This window comes from Temnothorax curvispinosus, unplaced genomic scaffold (genome assembly GCF_003070985.1).
Source record: "Temnothorax curvispinosus isolate PA1 unplaced genomic scaffold, ASM307098v1 QBEX01001498.1, whole genome shotgun sequence".
NCBI classification, from domain to species: domain Eukaryota; kingdom Metazoa; phylum Arthropoda; class Insecta; order Hymenoptera; family Formicidae; genus Temnothorax; species Temnothorax curvispinosus.
Genome location: NW_020211278.1, coordinates 585,046 through 604,957, shown reverse-complemented (window position 1 = coordinate 604,957; position 19,912 = coordinate 585,046). Strand labels below are relative to the sequence as shown.

Sequence of the window (19,912 nt, the reverse complement as noted above, 5' to 3'; positions counted from 1 at the left end):
AGAGAGAGAGAGAGAGAGAGAGAGAGAGAGAGAGAGAGAGAGAGAGATAGAATGCAAGCTAAACCGCTTCCATGCAAACGCGGCTAAAGAGGCTCTCAAAGCATCTTCAATCGGCAACTCAATGCACGGTCCGGAAGTGCATTAAAGCGTTACAGTCGTTATGCCGTAATATCGCGTTATGTAAACGACCCGCGAATCATCCTCCGCAATCCTTGCCCCTTACCGACCATATCGTAGCGCGCATTCGACCGATAAACGTTACACGCGTGCTCGCCCCGTTTAAACGCAACCAGCTCTCTCTCTCTCTCTCTCTCTCTCTCTCTCTCTCTTTCAAATCGAATCTCCTTTGACGCGTGCCCGACGCAATCCTGCGCTTGTATACGTAGGCGCCCCTGTGCACAGGTTTCATTTGATCCGATTTCACTCTGCATTCTGAGCGACAGGCATTACATTTACCTTTTGTGAAGACCGACACGAATTAATGTGCTGCCCGTCCATAATCCGGGATACATTGTACACGATATTTCGACGCGATTAATCTTTGGAAGGAAGGGAATTGCAAATAAATAATGCAATTTTCTTAACATCTCATGAAAAATTGCGTGTTTGTAATATATTCATTTTTGTTCTATAAAAAAAAAAGTTCTATTTGAAGATAATTTTATAAAAATTCTGTAGCAACTTACATTATAAATCGTGCAGAAATTATATTCAGGCTCAGGAATAATTAACAATGAGGCAGTTTTTCAATTAAATTTAATAATAAAGTATCTATCAAATTTCTCATAAATAAAATTTTTATAATAAAAAGATTTTTGCATCTAAAAGATTGTTAATTTTTTATATAAAGATAAGATATGTTCAGGAAAAATTGCTTCTTATTCCGTGGTTCTATTGTAAATTATATCTTTTAGATGGAATAACTTGAGAAATTGTTGCAACTACTTTAATCTTATATCAAAGTTAAAAAAAAAAAAAATAAAAGGAGAGAAAAGATTTTCAACATTGTCGATGAAAATAACAAAACGTTTTAAAGTCCATGTCAACGACATTGTATCTTATTGATACTTATATTATTTTCTGGTACTTGCCATGGTTCTACAACCTTCCTTTGTTACGGCAGAAATCGTTACAGCTCTATTGTTACTAGAAATATACATAAACCGTTTCTGGCACATTGTGTACAATTATAATACTCTGTTCGATATTCCTTTCTTATTGTAGCGCAAAGTTAACCCTGCTAAAGCAATCTTTTCCCGGTTTATTGTACTTATACATTCCCTTCATCAAAAATGTAGTGTACGCGACTAGCGTAAAGGACGACGTCATTCGCACTTTCGGTTTTCCGGAATTTGACATCTCCATTCGCGTGGATACTCGATCAACTCTATTGAACGTACTTTAATGGCAAATGTCTTATCTCCGGTTTGCACCGCAGCCGTGACGGGAAATAGTATATATAATGATACATAGAAGATCGATAAACGTGCAAAGTTTTTCGCGAGGAGGCAGCTGACACGCGAAGATTACCACGAGTTCCCGCCTGGATTTTTATTGGCAGCAATAGAAACGAAAGTTGGCAAGAGATTGATGTATGTGCCCTAGAATCGACCCCCCACGTTTCTTCTTGTCTTATTTTAGTTCACGCATTTCTCTGTATTATATCCGGCACCCGGTTTGCGCCTCGACCTATCTCTCGTAAGCTCCCTTCTCTTTTATTCTCTGAACGTCAACACTATAAGGATACGAAATATACGCTTGAGCTCAATAAACTAAAGAAAGTCGTGCTGCGCACGTCCATTCCAATCGATCGAATTTGCACTGGCCACAGCTTAAGCGGAGGGTGGCCATCCCTCGCGTAATTTTCACCCTTAACACCCTTTGCTTGCGGCAGCAGTGAATACCGGAAGCGTAAAGCTTTTTTTGAGCGGGATATCCGTAGGCTTAGATGGGGGAATAATCGCTCCATTATCAAGAGTATTGTCTATACCGGCGCTGATCTCAGGCTGAAATGATGCATTTAATGTACAAGCAATTTTTATAATTTCACATTGAATGAGAGAAAGGAATAAGAGCGAGAGGTAGTAAATAGAAGAAAAAATGTGCATAAATATATATGAACGCGATCTGTTTCGATAAAAAAATATACTCGAGGAAGTGCAATATACTCAATGAATTTAATACATCCAGAATAAGATGATCGCACGCAATAATATTATATTATAATAAATAATAATAATGAATGACATGGAAATCAAGAAATCATACACGCGAGAGATTTAAACAGATAAACGGGATAAATTCCTGAACACATTGTTTATTTGACTATAAATTTATCTTACCTATACTAAATTATACTTTTAATTATTTTTAATTAAATCGCTAAATTTGCAAAGATATTTTAAAGTTAATTTTCTACACAATAAAAAAACAATTATTTCATAAAAATTGTTTTATAACATATCTCTGGCGATAAATATCTTAAATTTAAAACATCAAAAAGGTTACAAAAATATAAAGTTCTTTCTTTTCTCAAGTTTCCAATCCGCAACACAGTTGTTGCTTTACTGTTATGAGAACGTTCCATTTACGAGAGCAAAGTGATAGCCCCGATGCAAGAAAGCTTAGTATCTTGAATTACACACTTTTGCACTAAGTCATCCACATGCTAGGTAATCACAGAAAACTCATAGCTACACTGTCTTCGCGAATGGCTGTTCACGCGAGACAATTCGCACGTGGTTTCGGAAATACGTGCCAACATCGCGGCGAAAAGTCATGCCTCGTTAGAAACACGGGAGGAATGTAGAGCCTGTTTACAAGCGCAGAAAACCACATAACTATGCAGTTATGTGTACACGCATGCGACTTTATGTCCATGCACTTCCATGTGTTCTATTTATCTGGTCGGCGGACACGGATGCATTAATTTAGGTTGCTAGCGTATCTGCGGCCAAACTACTACGCCGGCTACCGCGTCCGGAAAAGGGTCGAGAACGAACGGCAAACATTTATCTCTTTCCGATGTGTCTAGCAACACAGCCGATGCCGACATGTTGCTGCAAAAAGACTTCGAATATATCAACTATTCATGTGTGGGAAATTTCATATCTTCCATGCATTTTTGGATATGACGAATTCAATTTAGGTGGCACTTGCATTTTTAGAGAACTATAAAATCTCATAAAGTTGCTTAACAATAAATAATAATAAAATATAAATAAAGAAAAATAAAAAAAGTAATCCGATTTAGTCTCTCCAAAGAAAAATTTAAAATAAAACGTTGAACAATTTACTCCTCATCGCTGTGTCGAACAATCACTTTTCGAAACGAACGTTATTTTATCGCATCAGCAACATATTGGATCACGACAAGTATGCACGTCACAATGCTGCAAGACCATAATAACGTTAGTACGTGTTTCTACAGTGGTAAATCAGACGAACGGTTATGCGAACACGCAAATACGTGCGATACATATTCACACGCTTTTAGCTTAGCATCTTGGTATATATGCAAATAAACGCTATGACTGCAGCCATGTACGTGAACATGTTAAAATAAAAGAATGCAAACGGTCTTCGGTGCGGATTACACTATCTAGCATTAATATTCTTCCTTCATTTCCTTTTATTTCCGCTACTTCTTTGTCTTGAAAAAGTTTGTTTTTCAATAATTAATATTTTGTTACTAATACCTAATGGAATATAATACACTTATAACTTCTGCCTAAAACTACTTGCCCAAAGCCTTATGAAAAATAGTTACAAATTATGAAGTTTCTTAAAAAAGTATTTAAGATATTAATATTCTATTTTTTTTTTGCCTACTAAGGCTACCCAGAACTCCAGGCTCCAGAACCACGCTCTTAGCGCTATAAGCGTGCTCTGTTCTTGTTCAATTTTCTGTAAGTAACAAAGATAGAACGATGCTTGAGCGTTAAGAGCGTAGTTGTGGAACGCAGCCTAAATAAATGTTTCCAAAGAACGAAAAATATGAGCTATAAATGTAAATAATTAATATGGTAACCATTTATTAATGATATAATGATTTAATGTCCTCTTCTAAAGCATTATGATAAGTATTCAAGTTGAAAAACTATCACTCAGTATAAGCAGGAAAAGTGAAACATTGTCTAATTAAAATCGCGATCGGCTGTAAAAAGAAATAGGATATATAATTAAGTAATATCCTTACCTGTTCAATCTAATGGTGCTCTTTGTCTCTCGCACCATCAATGCTCGTTCCCAAAAGTGCACAGCCTCGGGTAAAATAGTATTCTGAAATCAAACGACAGACAAATTTTGAATAACACGAGGATTTATGCATATATTACGCGACACGTCGAACATCCAATAAACAGAAAAATACGCGATACATCGAACAATCGAACAAATCAAACAAAAATGTACATAAGCGCGTTACATGTACACAACTAATTTTAACTTAAAACATCTTCGCTCGAGAAATGTGTGCCAGCAAGAAAAAAATCTAAATCTCTTGCAAAAAATATCATCGCTGATTGCGTTATCACTGCATAGAAAATGAGGATAACAGAACCATTACGCAACGTTCTGTATTTAACATATATTCTGCTCTCTGTCTGCGAAACGGCTGTGGCCAAGCAAGACCGCGAAAACATAACGCGGACGAAATCGCGTACAGCGAACGAGCGGAATGGACGCGATGAAAAACACCCAAAGAATGAAATAATCCAAGCTCGCAGATGGAAAAAGCGCCCGGTCTGATTTTATGAAGTTTCGCGGGCATGTAACAACAAAATTACTTTCTATAATGCGCCCTTCTATAATGTACGCGCAATCACGGTCTTGTGAGAACGCAATGCTTTTCAGAGTTAATCCTGGCCAAGGGTGTCGGATTGTGCGCGATTTTTAATTCCGACATTCGCCACTACAATTCATGTCGGACGTAAAAAGTCTAACGTCGATTCCAGAGCAACACGTCCCTTTGTTCTACACATTTATCATGATTATACACAATGCGTAATCACAGTCCTCTATGTTGAATAAAATATCCGACGAAATTATTATAATTATTATAATTACTGTAACGTTTTTCACAGAAAAGATATTTTTTTGCACCATATATAAAAGACTAATAAAGTGTTAATAAAAGGTATCCCAAGAATAAAGTAATTCTAATATAGAATTAACAATTTGTGTGTGATTTTATATAAACAAAGTGGAGTTCGATATGCGAATATATCGGAGTTTGTTTTTATTATAAAATTTGCTCAAATGTAATATTCAAAGTAACAGAAAGAAGTATAAAGGTGAGAAAATTCTCCGAGGATACGAGACTAAGGAGAAGGAGAGAAAACTCATCTTGCATAACGTACTTCGAAATAATTATAAATGTCTACAACCGACAAGTCTCACAATCAGATATTTTTCGTTACGTTTTTTTCCCTCGAAATAAGACATTACATCATTTTATACCTCTTAGTGAAAACAGTGATAATTGTCTGTAAGAAATAGAAATGTCTAGACACATGTTATAAATATTACAGTTTCATTAAGATATTCGAAGACCATGAAAATTCACAAGCTTTGTAAATTTCTGATCCTCTTATAGTCTCTCTATTTAAGATATTTTATACGTAATTTCGATACAAAGTGGCCAGGGGCCTTATTATCTTGCCATGAAACACAGAACTCAACTTTCATATAAAGATAAGCGAATAATAAACATAAAAAAGATGTATTTTTCATATCATTAGAAAAATCAATACAATGAACGCAGTGCTTCTTTTCTTTCCAGCGCCGTTTCCTTATTTCGTTAAAATATGTCGAAAAAGAAGAAGAAAGGAAGAAATGGCCGGGGCGCATTATTTTCGACTATCTTAAACAAATGATCGTTACCGCCTGAGAACGTGCGATTAAACCAATGGCACGCGCAGAGAGAAAACTTTAAGGCCGGTTTTCACACGCAATGATTAGTGGCGCCAACTGACTGGCATTCATTGGCGCCAGAACCGACTAGCAAACTTACAAGTATTTACACAGTGATTGGCGTATACTATGGAAAATATTTAACATTTATTAAACACACAGTAAATGACAACAACCATATAACCTCAAATTTTGAGGTTATATGCTTTGGCCAATAACCGCCAGTAAACGCCACATTACTAGCGCCAGTTTGCATCAAGTGTTTACACTTGCATTTTTACTGGCATTAGTCGACTGGCGCGGCCTGGCGCCACCAATCATTGCGTGTGAAAACCGGCCTTTACGTTCGAACAGATGCACACCATTAATATCGGCGTAGTGGCGAGCGCTTGATAATTAAAACAGACTCGAATGCGTAAGCGGTTAATTTTGTCTGCAATTATTTTTCACTGATTGCATCGTGGAAGGAGACGAGCCGTTAACAGTCTCGTGTCCTTCCATTACATTTTCTTCCTATCTACAGGCATTGGGAGGGAAAATAAACTGTCGCATTGCCAGGAAATTATGATTCGAAACCGATATTCCATTTGTGATAATAACATAAAGCCGTTTCAGAAAATAACAGAGAGATTTTATCGCGGCAAAATGCAATATTTTAATGTGAATAATGTTTAAACAGCAGTATGATGGTCAGGGTATAAACCTTGTCAGAAAAAACGTAAAATAAAATTCACGGAGACAGAGTCGACAGACATATACATTCCAATATCCATGGAAATAAACAAAAACTAAAATACGCAAAAAAGATTTCTGTTAGCACACGTCATATGCAATATGCCTGTTTTAAATCATCACCAATCATGATAAATTTTATTACGTAAAATATTGAAATGTATTTTTTGGCTTTATTTATCACAAATATTAAATTATATTCTAAGATATAATTAATACCTGCCAAAATTCATCATTCCTAAATTACTTCTAAATATAAACTAATTATACCGATATCTTTTTAGTAATTTTTACAATTATAATTAATATGTTAAAACGTATAAAGAAGAGTTTCATTAATTGGTAGCGATTAATTTACAACTTATTTATTCATCTTTATACTTTATACATCGATTGCTGATGAAATTGTATTGCAACTTTTTGTATTTATATAAACTACTCAGGAAAAAAAAATGTAAAGTTTTTTTCCTGGACAATAGAATTCAGACAACAAAAATGAAATACTTATATCTATATGTGGAGTTGTATCTTAATAAAGATAAATAGTTCCATATAGACATCAGAAAAAATTATAGAAACAGATTCTTGGTTACATTGCTGAAATGGTAAAGAAGGTATAAGAAAAATTAAAATCGTATTGAGAACAAAATAATGGCATTTTAAAAATATAAAGCTTTTCTACAGATTTCTTTTTCACAAAAAAAACTAATACAGGATATTTATACATGCAAAATAGAAATAAAGAATCGTCTTTAGATAGGGAATAAGTTATTAAATGAGTTCGGCATGTGTTTCCTTTAATCCCTTCCCCAAATATATTTGTCCGAGATTAAATATTTTGTAAATTAGTTCAATCAAGCTACACGTATATATATATATATAAATATATTTTGAAATATGTGTATATAAAATAGAAGTATTATAATACTTCTATTTTATATACATATAGATATTCTACTCTGATTTGTTTTTTCAATTTGTTTTTTAAAAATAATTTTACAGCACACACACTAAAGAAAATTATTCCCATATATATATATATTTCTATATACATTCCTTTTGATTATATATATATTATTCTCGTATATTTCTATTCTCGCGTACTTGTATTCCTATATATCTCAACCAAGTATACCGACCTAAACGTACGCGTAATCTTATCTTTTACAGGCTTTTACCGAACAACGGGGAAACTATCGTCGCCGATTGTATAAACGGTTCGTTGCGTTTCATTTTCGCGAGTGTCGTTCGAAGTCGTCGGATTATTCGGAATTCCGTCGTTTCTCTGCCGTCCGAGTCCACCGGAAATAATCGAACGTTAATTCGCGTTTCGGGATCGTCGCGTAAAATAAAGTTCTTTTTTTAATAATTAGTATATAACTGCGTCAATTTCCACGTTCTCAGACGTGACGGCTGTCTCGTGCGTGGTCCTGTGCGGAAAGGTGCCAGGATCGCATAACAAGAACTGCCCAGATCATTTGACTTCACTGCGCGTGGAAGGGTGCTACCATGACGTGTCGGTGGCGAGGGGAGATGATCCTCATTGTAGAGAGCTCGCTTTCTACTTTTCGAGGATCTCTCTTCTCTCTGTCGAACACTATTCAACTGGCCACGCGGGGCTAAGTCCTTAATCGGGCAAATCGAGTTAGTTGTCCGGCTCTGAACGTGTCGAGATAACGCGGTTATCGCGGGCGATTTTTCCATAAACAAACTCGGTCGTTACGTAACGTTTTCGGGAGTGCAGACGTATTAAATATCGCGCGATTATAGTTATCCGCGAATACGTGTGCCGGTGGAGTTGTGTCGAGCATCGAGGGAACTAACAATCCGAGAGGACAGCTTGAGAGGAGGAGGAGGCCTGGGAGAGGCATCAGGCGCCAGCGGAACAACTTTGCGGTAAATATTAATTTTTATTTTGTGCAAGAGTAATTTTTTTTGTTTATTCTTGAGCCTTTTTATTTTATCATGATTTAGAAATAATAGTTGGAAGAAAAGGAGTAATTTAGTATTTTATAAAAATTGATTCTTGTAAATATTATTTTCGGAAAATGTGTAATTATTCAAATAAATATCCAATTAAATAGGGTAAACTTGGGTAAGATAGCCATAGAAGAAAGATGGCCAACACATGTTCATTTGATATTTCATGACGAGCTAGATTGAAAGAACATAAGTTGGCCATCTTTCCTCTATGGCCATCTTACCCGAGTTTATCCTAATAATAAAACGTTTGATGCTATATGAATTATCTATGTTTTAAAACATTGAGTTTTTTTAACACTGTTCTAATATGAATTCTATATTTGTTTGTTACAGAATCAACGTAGCTACGTGGCAGATATAATTCCGCTGTTGCGCATTGGGATTGGTGAGTGATTAATTAACATATCAATTGAGATAACTGATAACTGGATTTTATCCAGTTAAAGTAGTAATATGACGTAAGATCTAATACATCCATATATTTATTGTTATGAAATAGAAGATTTTTTCTTAGTTAGTAATCTAGATAATTATTTTACATCCAATTAGTTTTATATCACTTAAAAATAGTTTTGAATTAATATATTATGTTAAAAATAGTTTTAATAATTTGCAAAATATAAAAAGATGATATCAATTCTAATTGTGTGGGATTATCCCTTTCGGATCTTACGTCATTCATCTGAATGAGAATCTCTGCATGCTTTTGAGATGAGATTCGGCAACGAACCGTTCGAATCGTTGAAAATACGCATATGGGCCTTAAATTCTATCGAATAGCGTGTCTAGCAATTTTCATTCATTTATTTTCAAGGTAAAATTTTATTGTACTAGACACTACAGACGCGCGCTACGCGCGCGCTATTTATCTTTAACATTTCACTATTAACCCTATTATACACAACTGTCAAAATATATAATGACAGCTGCAAATGAAGTAAGCGCAGCAAGAAAACCAATCGGCATCGCGGAAAAGCGGCAACAATAAACTTCACATCTCCTTTTTAGAAAAGGATTATTTTGTAAAATTTTATTTTATAAAGTTTATGTATATTTGAAAGTTTATTTAATATAAATTTCATAATCGTGATCAAATTTCTCCGAATCAAAACGCTGTCGACATAGAGATCTTTTGCAAATTCAGATTTGTTTTCTATTCCATTATGTATTTTAATTCTTGGATATTTTAATTACTACAAATAAACGCGTGTATTATAAAAAATAAATGCGAAATTAATAACAAAATTGTTATTGTTATTATTAATTGTTAACTTCGTACTTAGATTTAGTTAATGTGATGGCCTCTTCGCGACGCGTTCGTGTCTCGCGCATCATAAAAAAGCGTAAAATCTTACGCTTATTGCCGGCAGCAGCAGGAGTATCCTTGCTGCCGATCTCTGGCTACATGAAGCCAGAATACGGCCAGGTGTTACAAAAGGTAAGTGTACTCTGGCCAGAAGAATGAAGACGAAGAGGATCAAGGTAGGTTGGTGTACCACACCAATCAAAGTAATAAAAAATACAGGTAAAGGTATAAGCCTGTATAAGGTTATCTGTATACGTGCGATACGTAATCTCGAGACGGAAAGTCGTCTCGTATTTTTATATTTCGCGTAAATAAAACTCCTAATAAAACTTTTAAATGGTCCCGATTTAAAACCCATTTAAATCCCGATTTAAAATTTACGCACGCTTGTCTAATTTTGGGTAATCGCGGTCATGACTTTAGGTATACTAGATAGAGATACGGGTAGGTAGGAATACGGTTAAAAATTAGGATAAAAATCGGGTAGGTATAAGAAAAACGAATAAGTATAAGGGTACGGGTAGGTAGGGATATGGGGGTGTAATTTTCGACAATAAAAAGAAACTTCATTAATATTATAATTGTAAGAAACTTAAGTAATAAGTAAGCATACGAATAGGTAGGAGTAAAGCGGGAGGGTATGATTCAATAATGAACAAAAATTAATTTTTTTCTAATTTTAAGTAATTCAAATTCATTTGTGTATAACTGTAATAACATAACGTTCAGAATTATGTATAAAACGATTATGTCGCGAAAATTGTCAATTGTACAAAATTGTATATGTGTAATATAATTAAATTGTTATACATATCTAATTTGTGCAAACTGGATTACACGAAATCGAAATGCGTATAACACAAAATTTCTTAAATTAAAACGCCATTAAATATTTTCTTTTCTTTCCTTTTTATATCCTTTTATTCAGATTTTAACTTTTAAATATATCAAAAAATCTCTTCATAAATAAATTCAAGAAATTTTTTAAAAATTTGCGTTTGACATTGTCACCAATTTTTATAACGTATAATAATAAGAATTTTTTAAATAAGAATACAAAGACTTCATGCTAAGCTCGTGATCGAATATATTAACTTCTCACTATGAGATTTGACTTCTGTTTTACAGAATCGCGAATGTATTATAGTTTGAGAAAATAGTTACGAGAGTCGGCAGTTGGCATTTTATTGTCAGTTACAAGTTAAAAGTTGCGAAATAAATTTAGGACACTAATTTAGTTCTAAATTAGTTTTTTAAATTTCTTTCGGTATATATTTGTCAAATTTACTATTGCGATTATCGTTCTTACCGCGTTTCTTATATATAGTCGCGATCGCTGCCTTTGTGATGGGGCTTTATCACTGTCTCTCGCGTCACAGGTGAATGCCAGCAAATGCGTGGTTCGTATCAGCGTAGAGTCAAAATAATTTTTATTGTGAAGAGTTATTTCTCGTCAGTTTTCGTGGAATCTATCCGTGACGTTTAGTTAGGTGCTCTGTTGAAAATTGGGGGCTCCCGTTGTAGAAGTGAAATTAATCCCGCATTTTCCTGATTGTTTCCGAAAGCAGTAGTTTTGGCAATGAGTCAATGATGACTACCACGTTTTATAATTATAGAAATTATAGAAATTTCGATAAATTTGGCACATACATACATACATACACACATACGCACATACCGACATTTTTTAAAATAGCGATTTTTCGACGTTTTAGGACATAAGGAACACATTGACATCAAAAACTAAAAAAACAATTTTTTCTTCTCTCTCGGTTTTTTTCTACCCCTATTTCATATATAATTCATTAACATTTGATTAGATCTAGTTTTATATGCGATCAAAGGTCCATATACGAAGTTTATGAAAACAAAGCTTCCTCTATGAGGAAGCAATTAATTTTTTCGAAAATTAAAACTTCAAACTTTTTGATAAATTAATTCTCTTTGCAAAGCGGAACGGTTAAATGTAATTTTATGATAAATTCATTTTCGTCACGTTTAATTGGCTGCTATAATAATAACGATGGCGTGTTGGGGAAATTGGCTGGTGTATTTAAACAGCGACAAGTAGCGAATTTGCGGAGGAGTGAAATTGTACTGAGCGATGAAACTGTTCATGATGGTAACTTATTTAAGGAAAAAGCCGGCGAAGAGAAGTGACCGCAAGAACGCGGAAAGGGTGGAATACAAAATTGGACGCGGACAGATACAGGGTCCGATGTTTGGAGGCATTTTGCGCCTCGTTACGCTCGATTTCCGCGATGAATAAATCGATACGCGCGCGCCCGAATAAAATATAAGAGAGAAAAACCCCCGACTCCACGACTGGCGGCATTGCTCTCTTTTTGTCTATATATTTTTTTTTCATCGCGTCCTCATCGCGCGGTTGCAGTTGCGGCTGCAGCGCACAGCGAAAAGAGGCAGCTTGCAAGATGGGAAGAGGGATGCGCGACAACCGGCCGATTATTGTTGACAGAGACGACACACGGGTGCTCTCGCAGAATTATTCACGAACCGTCGCGCGAGGCCGAATTCAATTTGGCGTTGCGTCAACGCTCACTAGAAAAAAAGAAGAGATAAAACGAGAACAGCAAGAAGGACGGATGCTAAAAGGGCGGTGGAGAGATCCAACAGAGGCCCGGTCTCTCTCTTGGTTTTTCGGATTCGCAGATCCGGGTCCTGCCGCCGTGCTGCTGGTGGATGGTAGCGCGCTCGCAGGTCCCTGGAAACGACCTATTTAACGTACGCGAATGCCAGCTGGTTCCATCGTAGAATCGCGGGCGATTAATTCGGCCTGCTGAATTTTATTTCACGAATCCTGCGTAATATGTCCCGACCGTTTCGGAAAAATACGATTCTAAAAATGAGAGCTCAGCCAACGACCGTGATAATTATTAGCTAGCTCGCGACGTCAGTTCTCGACCTGTCTCATTCTGACAGCGGGAAAAATGATGGACATTCTAGAAAATTTTATACGTGTACAATTCGATGTTGCGATGTTGTACATCTGAAAAGTTTCACATGTAGGATTTTTCACAGTAACGGAAAAGAGAGAAAAGGCGATCTTAGCCGAGTACATCAACGGATTGAAGCGGAAAGGAAAATAATCCGTGCTGAGATCGCATCTTCTCCAAAATCGCTTGCGCGATTTTTATCCGTTACGATGGGATTCTGCTGTAACGTGGATAAACACGGCAAGATACACCTGTCAAAACTCTCGCACTATCGCTCTGTAGATAGTAACACACAAAACAAAATATTATTTTATCTCTCGATATATACACAGGGATCTTCTCTCTTCACCAAAAAAAGGGACAAAATTCTATCGTCATTCGACGCCAATCCGCGAAATATTTTACGCCTAAAAATTCTACAATATTCCATTGGACATATAGCATGAACTCTGAAAAGATGAATTAGTATATCAGACATATATGTGTGTTTTTCTTAATAAACATATCTCGTAATTTAATTTGCAACTATTTAAACGTTTATGAAGTCTAATTCTCAGCAGTTTCAACTTCAACAGAAATCTGGCAGAAAAAAGCTTTGATAATTTTACGTTTAAAATTTCAAAGTTGCGATCAATGACGTTCTTTATCTTGAAACTTCATTAATGAAAGTCGACACCCTCCGACTTGGAATTTCTTTCTTCCTGCTAACGACGTCCGCGCTTTATCGGTCACCGTGTATAGCACACGCCGCGAGAGAAACCGTGTTATAAGTTCCAACGAATTAATTCTCCGGTGGGAAAAGCGCGGCGGTGGCGGCGTCGGCGGGTCCAATTTTTCTTATGGCCGGGCATGAATTTCAGCGCACACTGTCCATTACGCCATGCCCTTTATCCTCGTTAACCGGCATTCCTCTCTCCCGGTGCCTCGCCATGTCCCGTCGAGCGTTCCTCGCATCGCGCGACGGGATGCCGAGCGTCCTTCTCTCCGCGTCTGCCGCACGCGTCTACGAGTCTCCGCGTCGCGTTTATCACCCCACACAGGAGGGACGACGTTCGCCTTTATCACAATATTGCGTAACTCCCGCCGTCTTATCAGTTGCCAGCGTTTTCCGTCGTCAAGGCAAGGATGAGTAGCTTCCCGCAAGGGGTACTATCTGCACGCGTAAAGTCACAACTCGAGCTATGACGAGCAGTGACGCTCGAAGAAAGTATACCTTTGAGCGAGTAGTATAAAAGTTCGAAAACAAAATTAGACTTCACAAGTTTTAATCCTATTTATTGATATAGATATAACATTAATTGAGGTAATTGAGTGGAACAAAATAATAAATACCTAAATGTTACCTACTATTTTCTCCGAGATTTCTTATATATTAATTACAATATACCGATTAAATTTCGATCGATGTAAAAATATATGCATATAAGCACATTAAATTCAAACCATGTTACATTATTCATTGAGCTAGCTGACAGCATTATAATGCCACAAGAGAAATATCGAGATATAAATACGAAAAATCGATAATATGTCCTACAAATTTGGTTGAGACTGAAATATTTTCATTTAGTGATTAAATAAATCATTTAGTGATTTACTTAATTTTAACAATTTAATTTTTAATTTTTTTCAAAGTTTTTAGCAACAGTGTTAGAAAATATAATAATGCAATTTCCTTAGAACAAAAATAAGTATTTATATCGTAATAAAATAATATATATTACTTTAAATATTCCTAGCGTTAACTATATATATAGTAGAATAAATTAACACTGTTGCTACCTTGCTGTTACTACCTTCGCCTCTTTTCATCACGTAAGTTACAGCAACTCTGTTTCAGCGCTTTGACATACCGTCGTCGAAGCAATCGAAGTAGTCGTTCGTAATACTGGGACACCTAGTGACAGCTTTCAGGCTAAAGTTTGATGTTACGTCGTTGATGAAGTAATTCCTTTCGCGTCATGTTCGAAAGCGTATCTGCGTACGAGCAATCAAGCGGCAAGTTTCCAGTATAACGGCGCTGCCGCTTGCTAAACATCGACCTACGTCGGAACATTGTTTAGAACTGTGCGAGAGCTCGAAGTTGACCACATTAAACTTTTGTACTCGGGCAAGATTTCTCACTGCGATAAATGTTTTTTAAAAGTCTACGAGAATTCTCAAGTTCCAGATTAATATCGCGCATTTTGACACCATGCAGATACATGGAAAAAATTATTCTATTCAAAAGTTAGGCATGTTTCAATTCTAATTTAAATAAATTGATATCTTCCCTTAAAAATAAAGTATTAAAAAAACTATCAAAAATATATAAATTTAATTCTCCGCGAAAAGATGATAAAGACGTTAATGGAACGATTAGCTTTACAACATGTATCCGCATGTCGTGCGATCAGGTGACACGTTAGCGGCATAACCGCGCAACTTAATGATCGTGGACCTTTACAAGGGGACCTGTTTAGGACGTCGAATCTTGTGGCCACGTTGAGGATGGGCGGTTGGTCTTGCTTTATCGAGCTTCGTACAGCTAGTTAGACGTCGGTATTAAATGCAAATGCCAAACGCCCATTTAAATTTTAGATGCAATTAGATTCATTTACTCTCCCGGGGGTGGCAATTATTCGACTTACCGCGCAAAGTTGGCAGCGGAGAGGAGGGAATCGTATCGCGGTGAAAATTTTCTGAATAAATCAAGCGCCGGGCGATCCCACAGCTGACCTCGCGCGCGCGCGTTCGCGTACGCTGTTTTCACTTGATGCTATACGGGTGCAAACACTGCAAACGGCCGCGGCATGCTCCTCGCGATTTACGATCTCGATAACTAGCGTTTTATTCATGGAGCGAACGTTCGTTGCCTTTCTGGTGACTAAGTAGCGGCCGGTGCGAAAGAAAATAACGTATGTCGGAAGACGAATTGCTCCGACCCGTTGTCACCGGCAATTGGTGTGAGTGCGGATTCAACCGAAGAATGTAACGTGAAAAGGAAGATATTAATTAAACAGAAGATTTTGAACGTTGCATAAAACTGCTTATTATACGGAGGGATAAAAGCCATAGAGGTGTGTCAAATTTTTTAAAATATTGACTTACACCACTATGGCTTTTACCCCTCCATATATTTGTTAATAATATTTGCTCTTATACATATATAACACGAAGCTCCTTCACAATAATATAAATATATTATCGTGGGGTATTTAGTCTGGATATTTAGTCTGGATAGTCTGGAGATAATATTCATATACATATATGACACGAAGTTGAATTTGGTGGAGATATTGCAGGGTGAGAGTCGGTATATTATTACAACTCTCCCTCGCTGGAGTTCCGGACGTCACATCGTGACAGTCTGCAACCGCACATCATTAAATACATGCGAGGTATTAAGATCTGGTTTCCCTCAACCACCGATAGCTGTCCTAAGTTTTAACAGCATCATTTGTCTATCCAAGTTCTCCCACGTACATGGATTAATAAACCTCGTATACGTGGACTTTGAACCACGTATTATTCCGTCGTAATAAGCTTCAAATTAAAATCACTGTACGATAATAAATAAGTATCTTTTTCAATAATAAATATTTCTTACAACACTCCATTGTATAATATTTATTATTATTACAAAATTACAAAATAATATTTTGGACAATTGAAAATAGCATTCTACAACGAGTTACCCGATATCTCGTATATATACGTGTACGTGTGCGCGTATGATCCTCTTAATAGTATCAGCTATCAAGACGGTAAAGAGCTTTCGAGAGGAACACGACTTTGCTTGCCTTTGCGAAAACGGTTTTCCTCCCATGATATCGGAAATTGTATTTTACGAGAAGAGCCTGCTTTGCGGCGCAAGGGTAAAGAGGTAAACGAGACTGATAGCCTCTATATATACAAAGAGAATATTGATAAATATTAAATTACAGGTTTAATAAATATATTAGTAAGATCATTGCACGCATACGCGAATTATAATGACGATATAACCACTCAGCGATAACAAGTATATCCAAAAATTTAACGTAATATGTAACAAAAAATTCCTTACAATTATTTTATAAATGAAAACAATTAAATAAAAAAAAATACAACACTTATCACAAGATAAGTGGATACATAAAATGAAGGAACATACACGATAATCCTGATTTTCATTCCTATCTATTTATCCGAGGTCATTATCTATTTTATATATATATATACGCTCGCGCCGTTAGCAAATTGCAAATACACAGTTGCTATCGCGTTAACGCGTCGTGCAATTTACAAAATTTATTTCGGAACATATTTGTTGTCGAGTTTTCGTAAACCCGGGCAGTTTACACAACGGACTGGACCGTCAAGTTGCCGTTTTTATCCGACTAATTATTTCCATTGACCCGACCGCCGCTCCTAGTGTATGAGCAGGAACGCGCACTCTCTGTTCGTGTTGTTTTATTCGCAACGCGTATTCGCAAATAAAATTAACAGAACAGAAATAAAGGTAAAAAGGGGGGGTGTACTTTAGGGATACAGCTATCGGGGATGTGTGGTCGCGAGTATATTATAGGTACGCGACGCGCCTGTACGCCAAGCACGTGCGTAACATATTCACGGGTTCGCCTGGTTGCAAATTATTATTTGATTTTACCTTGTTGCGGCTTAATCTATCTACCGTCACCGAGATACCGCTGTTGTTATTATATGGCAAAAAGTCGCGAACTCATCGTCAAAACTCGCAGTTTGAATTCAATTATCGCTGGCGCTTGTAACTTGGATGAAAATTCAATTTTTTACATCAATATAATTAACTCGCATTTTTCACTGCACCTGGTGTTCATTAAATGTCACGAATCGCATGCTATATTTACGGCAGATCGCAAAAAATTTTAATTAATTTTGCAGCCAACCCTCGCAATGCAATAATGATAAATACCGGGAAAAAACTTATTTATGCACGAATTAATTTGTTAAAATATTGACTGAATTATATATGCATTCGAGATGCATAGGCGCGAAAGAGAATATTGTATGACATATGTCTCGATAGTGTGTGACGAATCGATACACCTGCTTGCAAATGCTTCAACTTGTTTACGCGTTTCCGTTTCCGTTGGCCAAAATCCAAAATTCATCACAATTGTCAGCTATAAATCCTAACCCTGTGGAAATATATCATTCACGGCGTTTCGTGAAAAATCGCTACTTTTAAAATGTGAAAATGTCTCATGAACCGTTGATTTTATGTATAATAGGATACTTAAGATCAAGTGTGTTCTTTCGAGTGAAAATTAAATTAAGAAGACTCTCGTTTACATATAGATTTCAATATATTAAATTTCTAATATTAAATTCCTAATAAGTACTACAGTATATATATGTCGTTCCTTTTTTAATCTTATTGTACGTAACAACGGCAATAAATTAATTTAAAATTGCGCTTTTATCACTAAAGGCATATGGGTAATACAATAAACGGAGAAACAGATGAAAACACGGTCTGCGAAAAACGCAATTCCTTTAGAAGCGAGCACGGACGGCAGACATGCAGCAACCCTCGATGACGAATTTAAAGGCAAACTCGTGTACGTGTACGTGTGCTTTAACTCCGTAAATCCATTTTAGGCTCGAATTGAGGGACGCCCACGCGTTAAAAGGTAAAAGGTGTACATGTGGCAATATATAAAAATACACTTTACCATGCATTTGTCGATTTCGTACTTGATCGTCAATAGTGGAAGAAACTATAATAAGTATATATAGCTGCAACACATCGTTCAAGTACGAATCATTTCGTTTATTGACGCGAACCCGGTATTATTTCTACAAATTGATACATTGCATTTATCATTTACAGGTATGTAAAAGCAAAATCACTATCATTCAATTTTATTTTACAATTTTTCTTTATATCTTTAATCTGTTTCAAAGATGTATGGAACATCTTGTACATATCCTGTATATTCATTTATGAGTACGCGTTTACTGTCAAATTGTTTGCGAGAACTTTCGCGCAAATATTAATATTAATTACATGTTCATTTACTTTGTACAAGTTGGATAATTAAATTATTATCTTGTTAAATATAATAGTAATATTGCCAATCGTATTTCTCTGAAATATAAATAGAAAGTATAATAAATCGTTTAGAGAAACGGCGGAACATGTTCAATATGGAAATATAGTTTGCTCCCGTTCAAAGCTATGTTATGATGTAACGTATCTACATAATACCGATAATTAATCATTAATATCAAGATAACGTATTGCAGAGGTGTAACAATAATGCTAAACGTGAGATACGGGGATTATGAATATTCATTCGCTGATGAAATATAACTGTTGCGCTAATACGGATCGTTTAAATCCGTTTCCGCACTCACACTCGCGAAACTCATTCGCAATATAATTCGCCGTATTAATGTCAGAGCCAAACGTGAGAGAGTACAAAGTGGTGGGTATCTGTCGCGACAACTGTTCCCGACACCCTGTTTTGCTGCTTTGGTGTGTGCATGACTCGTCCGACAACGATCGCGAGGCAATAGGCGCGGAAATGCAGCAGCCAGAAGTAGGCAAGCGTTTAACGCGGTGGAGAAATTAATTTAAACGGCGTAGTTGGCTCGTAGAGTTACCACGCTAAACGTCCCTTTTTCATTTTAAACCTTAAAATTCGGTCGCGAGAGAAACTTGTTCCCTGATCCATTCTAAATCGAGTTGAAGCCAGTCTTTTGCCCAGCTTAGATGTATAGATATGTGTGGACAGATTATGCCTATAAATATATATATATGTATGTATATATATATATATATATATATATATATATATATATGTTAAATTCAAGACTTTTGTTATTTCTCACATATGCGCAATAATTATGTGTAAATTTTATTGGGCGACAATACACTCACACGTGCGTAACAAAACAGAAGCTGTACGAAATAAGCTGAGCTTATTTATTGCGTTTAGTTGCAAGAGTCTCGAGATAAATGTGTCACAGTACAATATATAATAGTTCTTCGCAAAAACTTATCGTGACAAAACAT

The 19,912-nt window shown here is 36.1% G+C and overlaps 1 protein-coding gene across 1 annotated transcript in view; it reads right to left on the bottom strand.

Moving 5' to 3' along the window:
* The window catches only part of LOC112464739 (leishmanolysin-like peptidase), a 259,428-nt gene that overhangs the window by 35,953 nt on the left and 203,563 nt on the right, over positions 1-19,912 (bottom strand). The window contains exon 4 of the mRNA XM_025031897.1: positions 4,199-4,281. Coding sequence (XP_024887665.1) covers positions 4,199-4,281 — 83 coding nt within the window. The remainder of the gene's footprint in view (positions 1-4,198; positions 4,282-19,912) is intronic.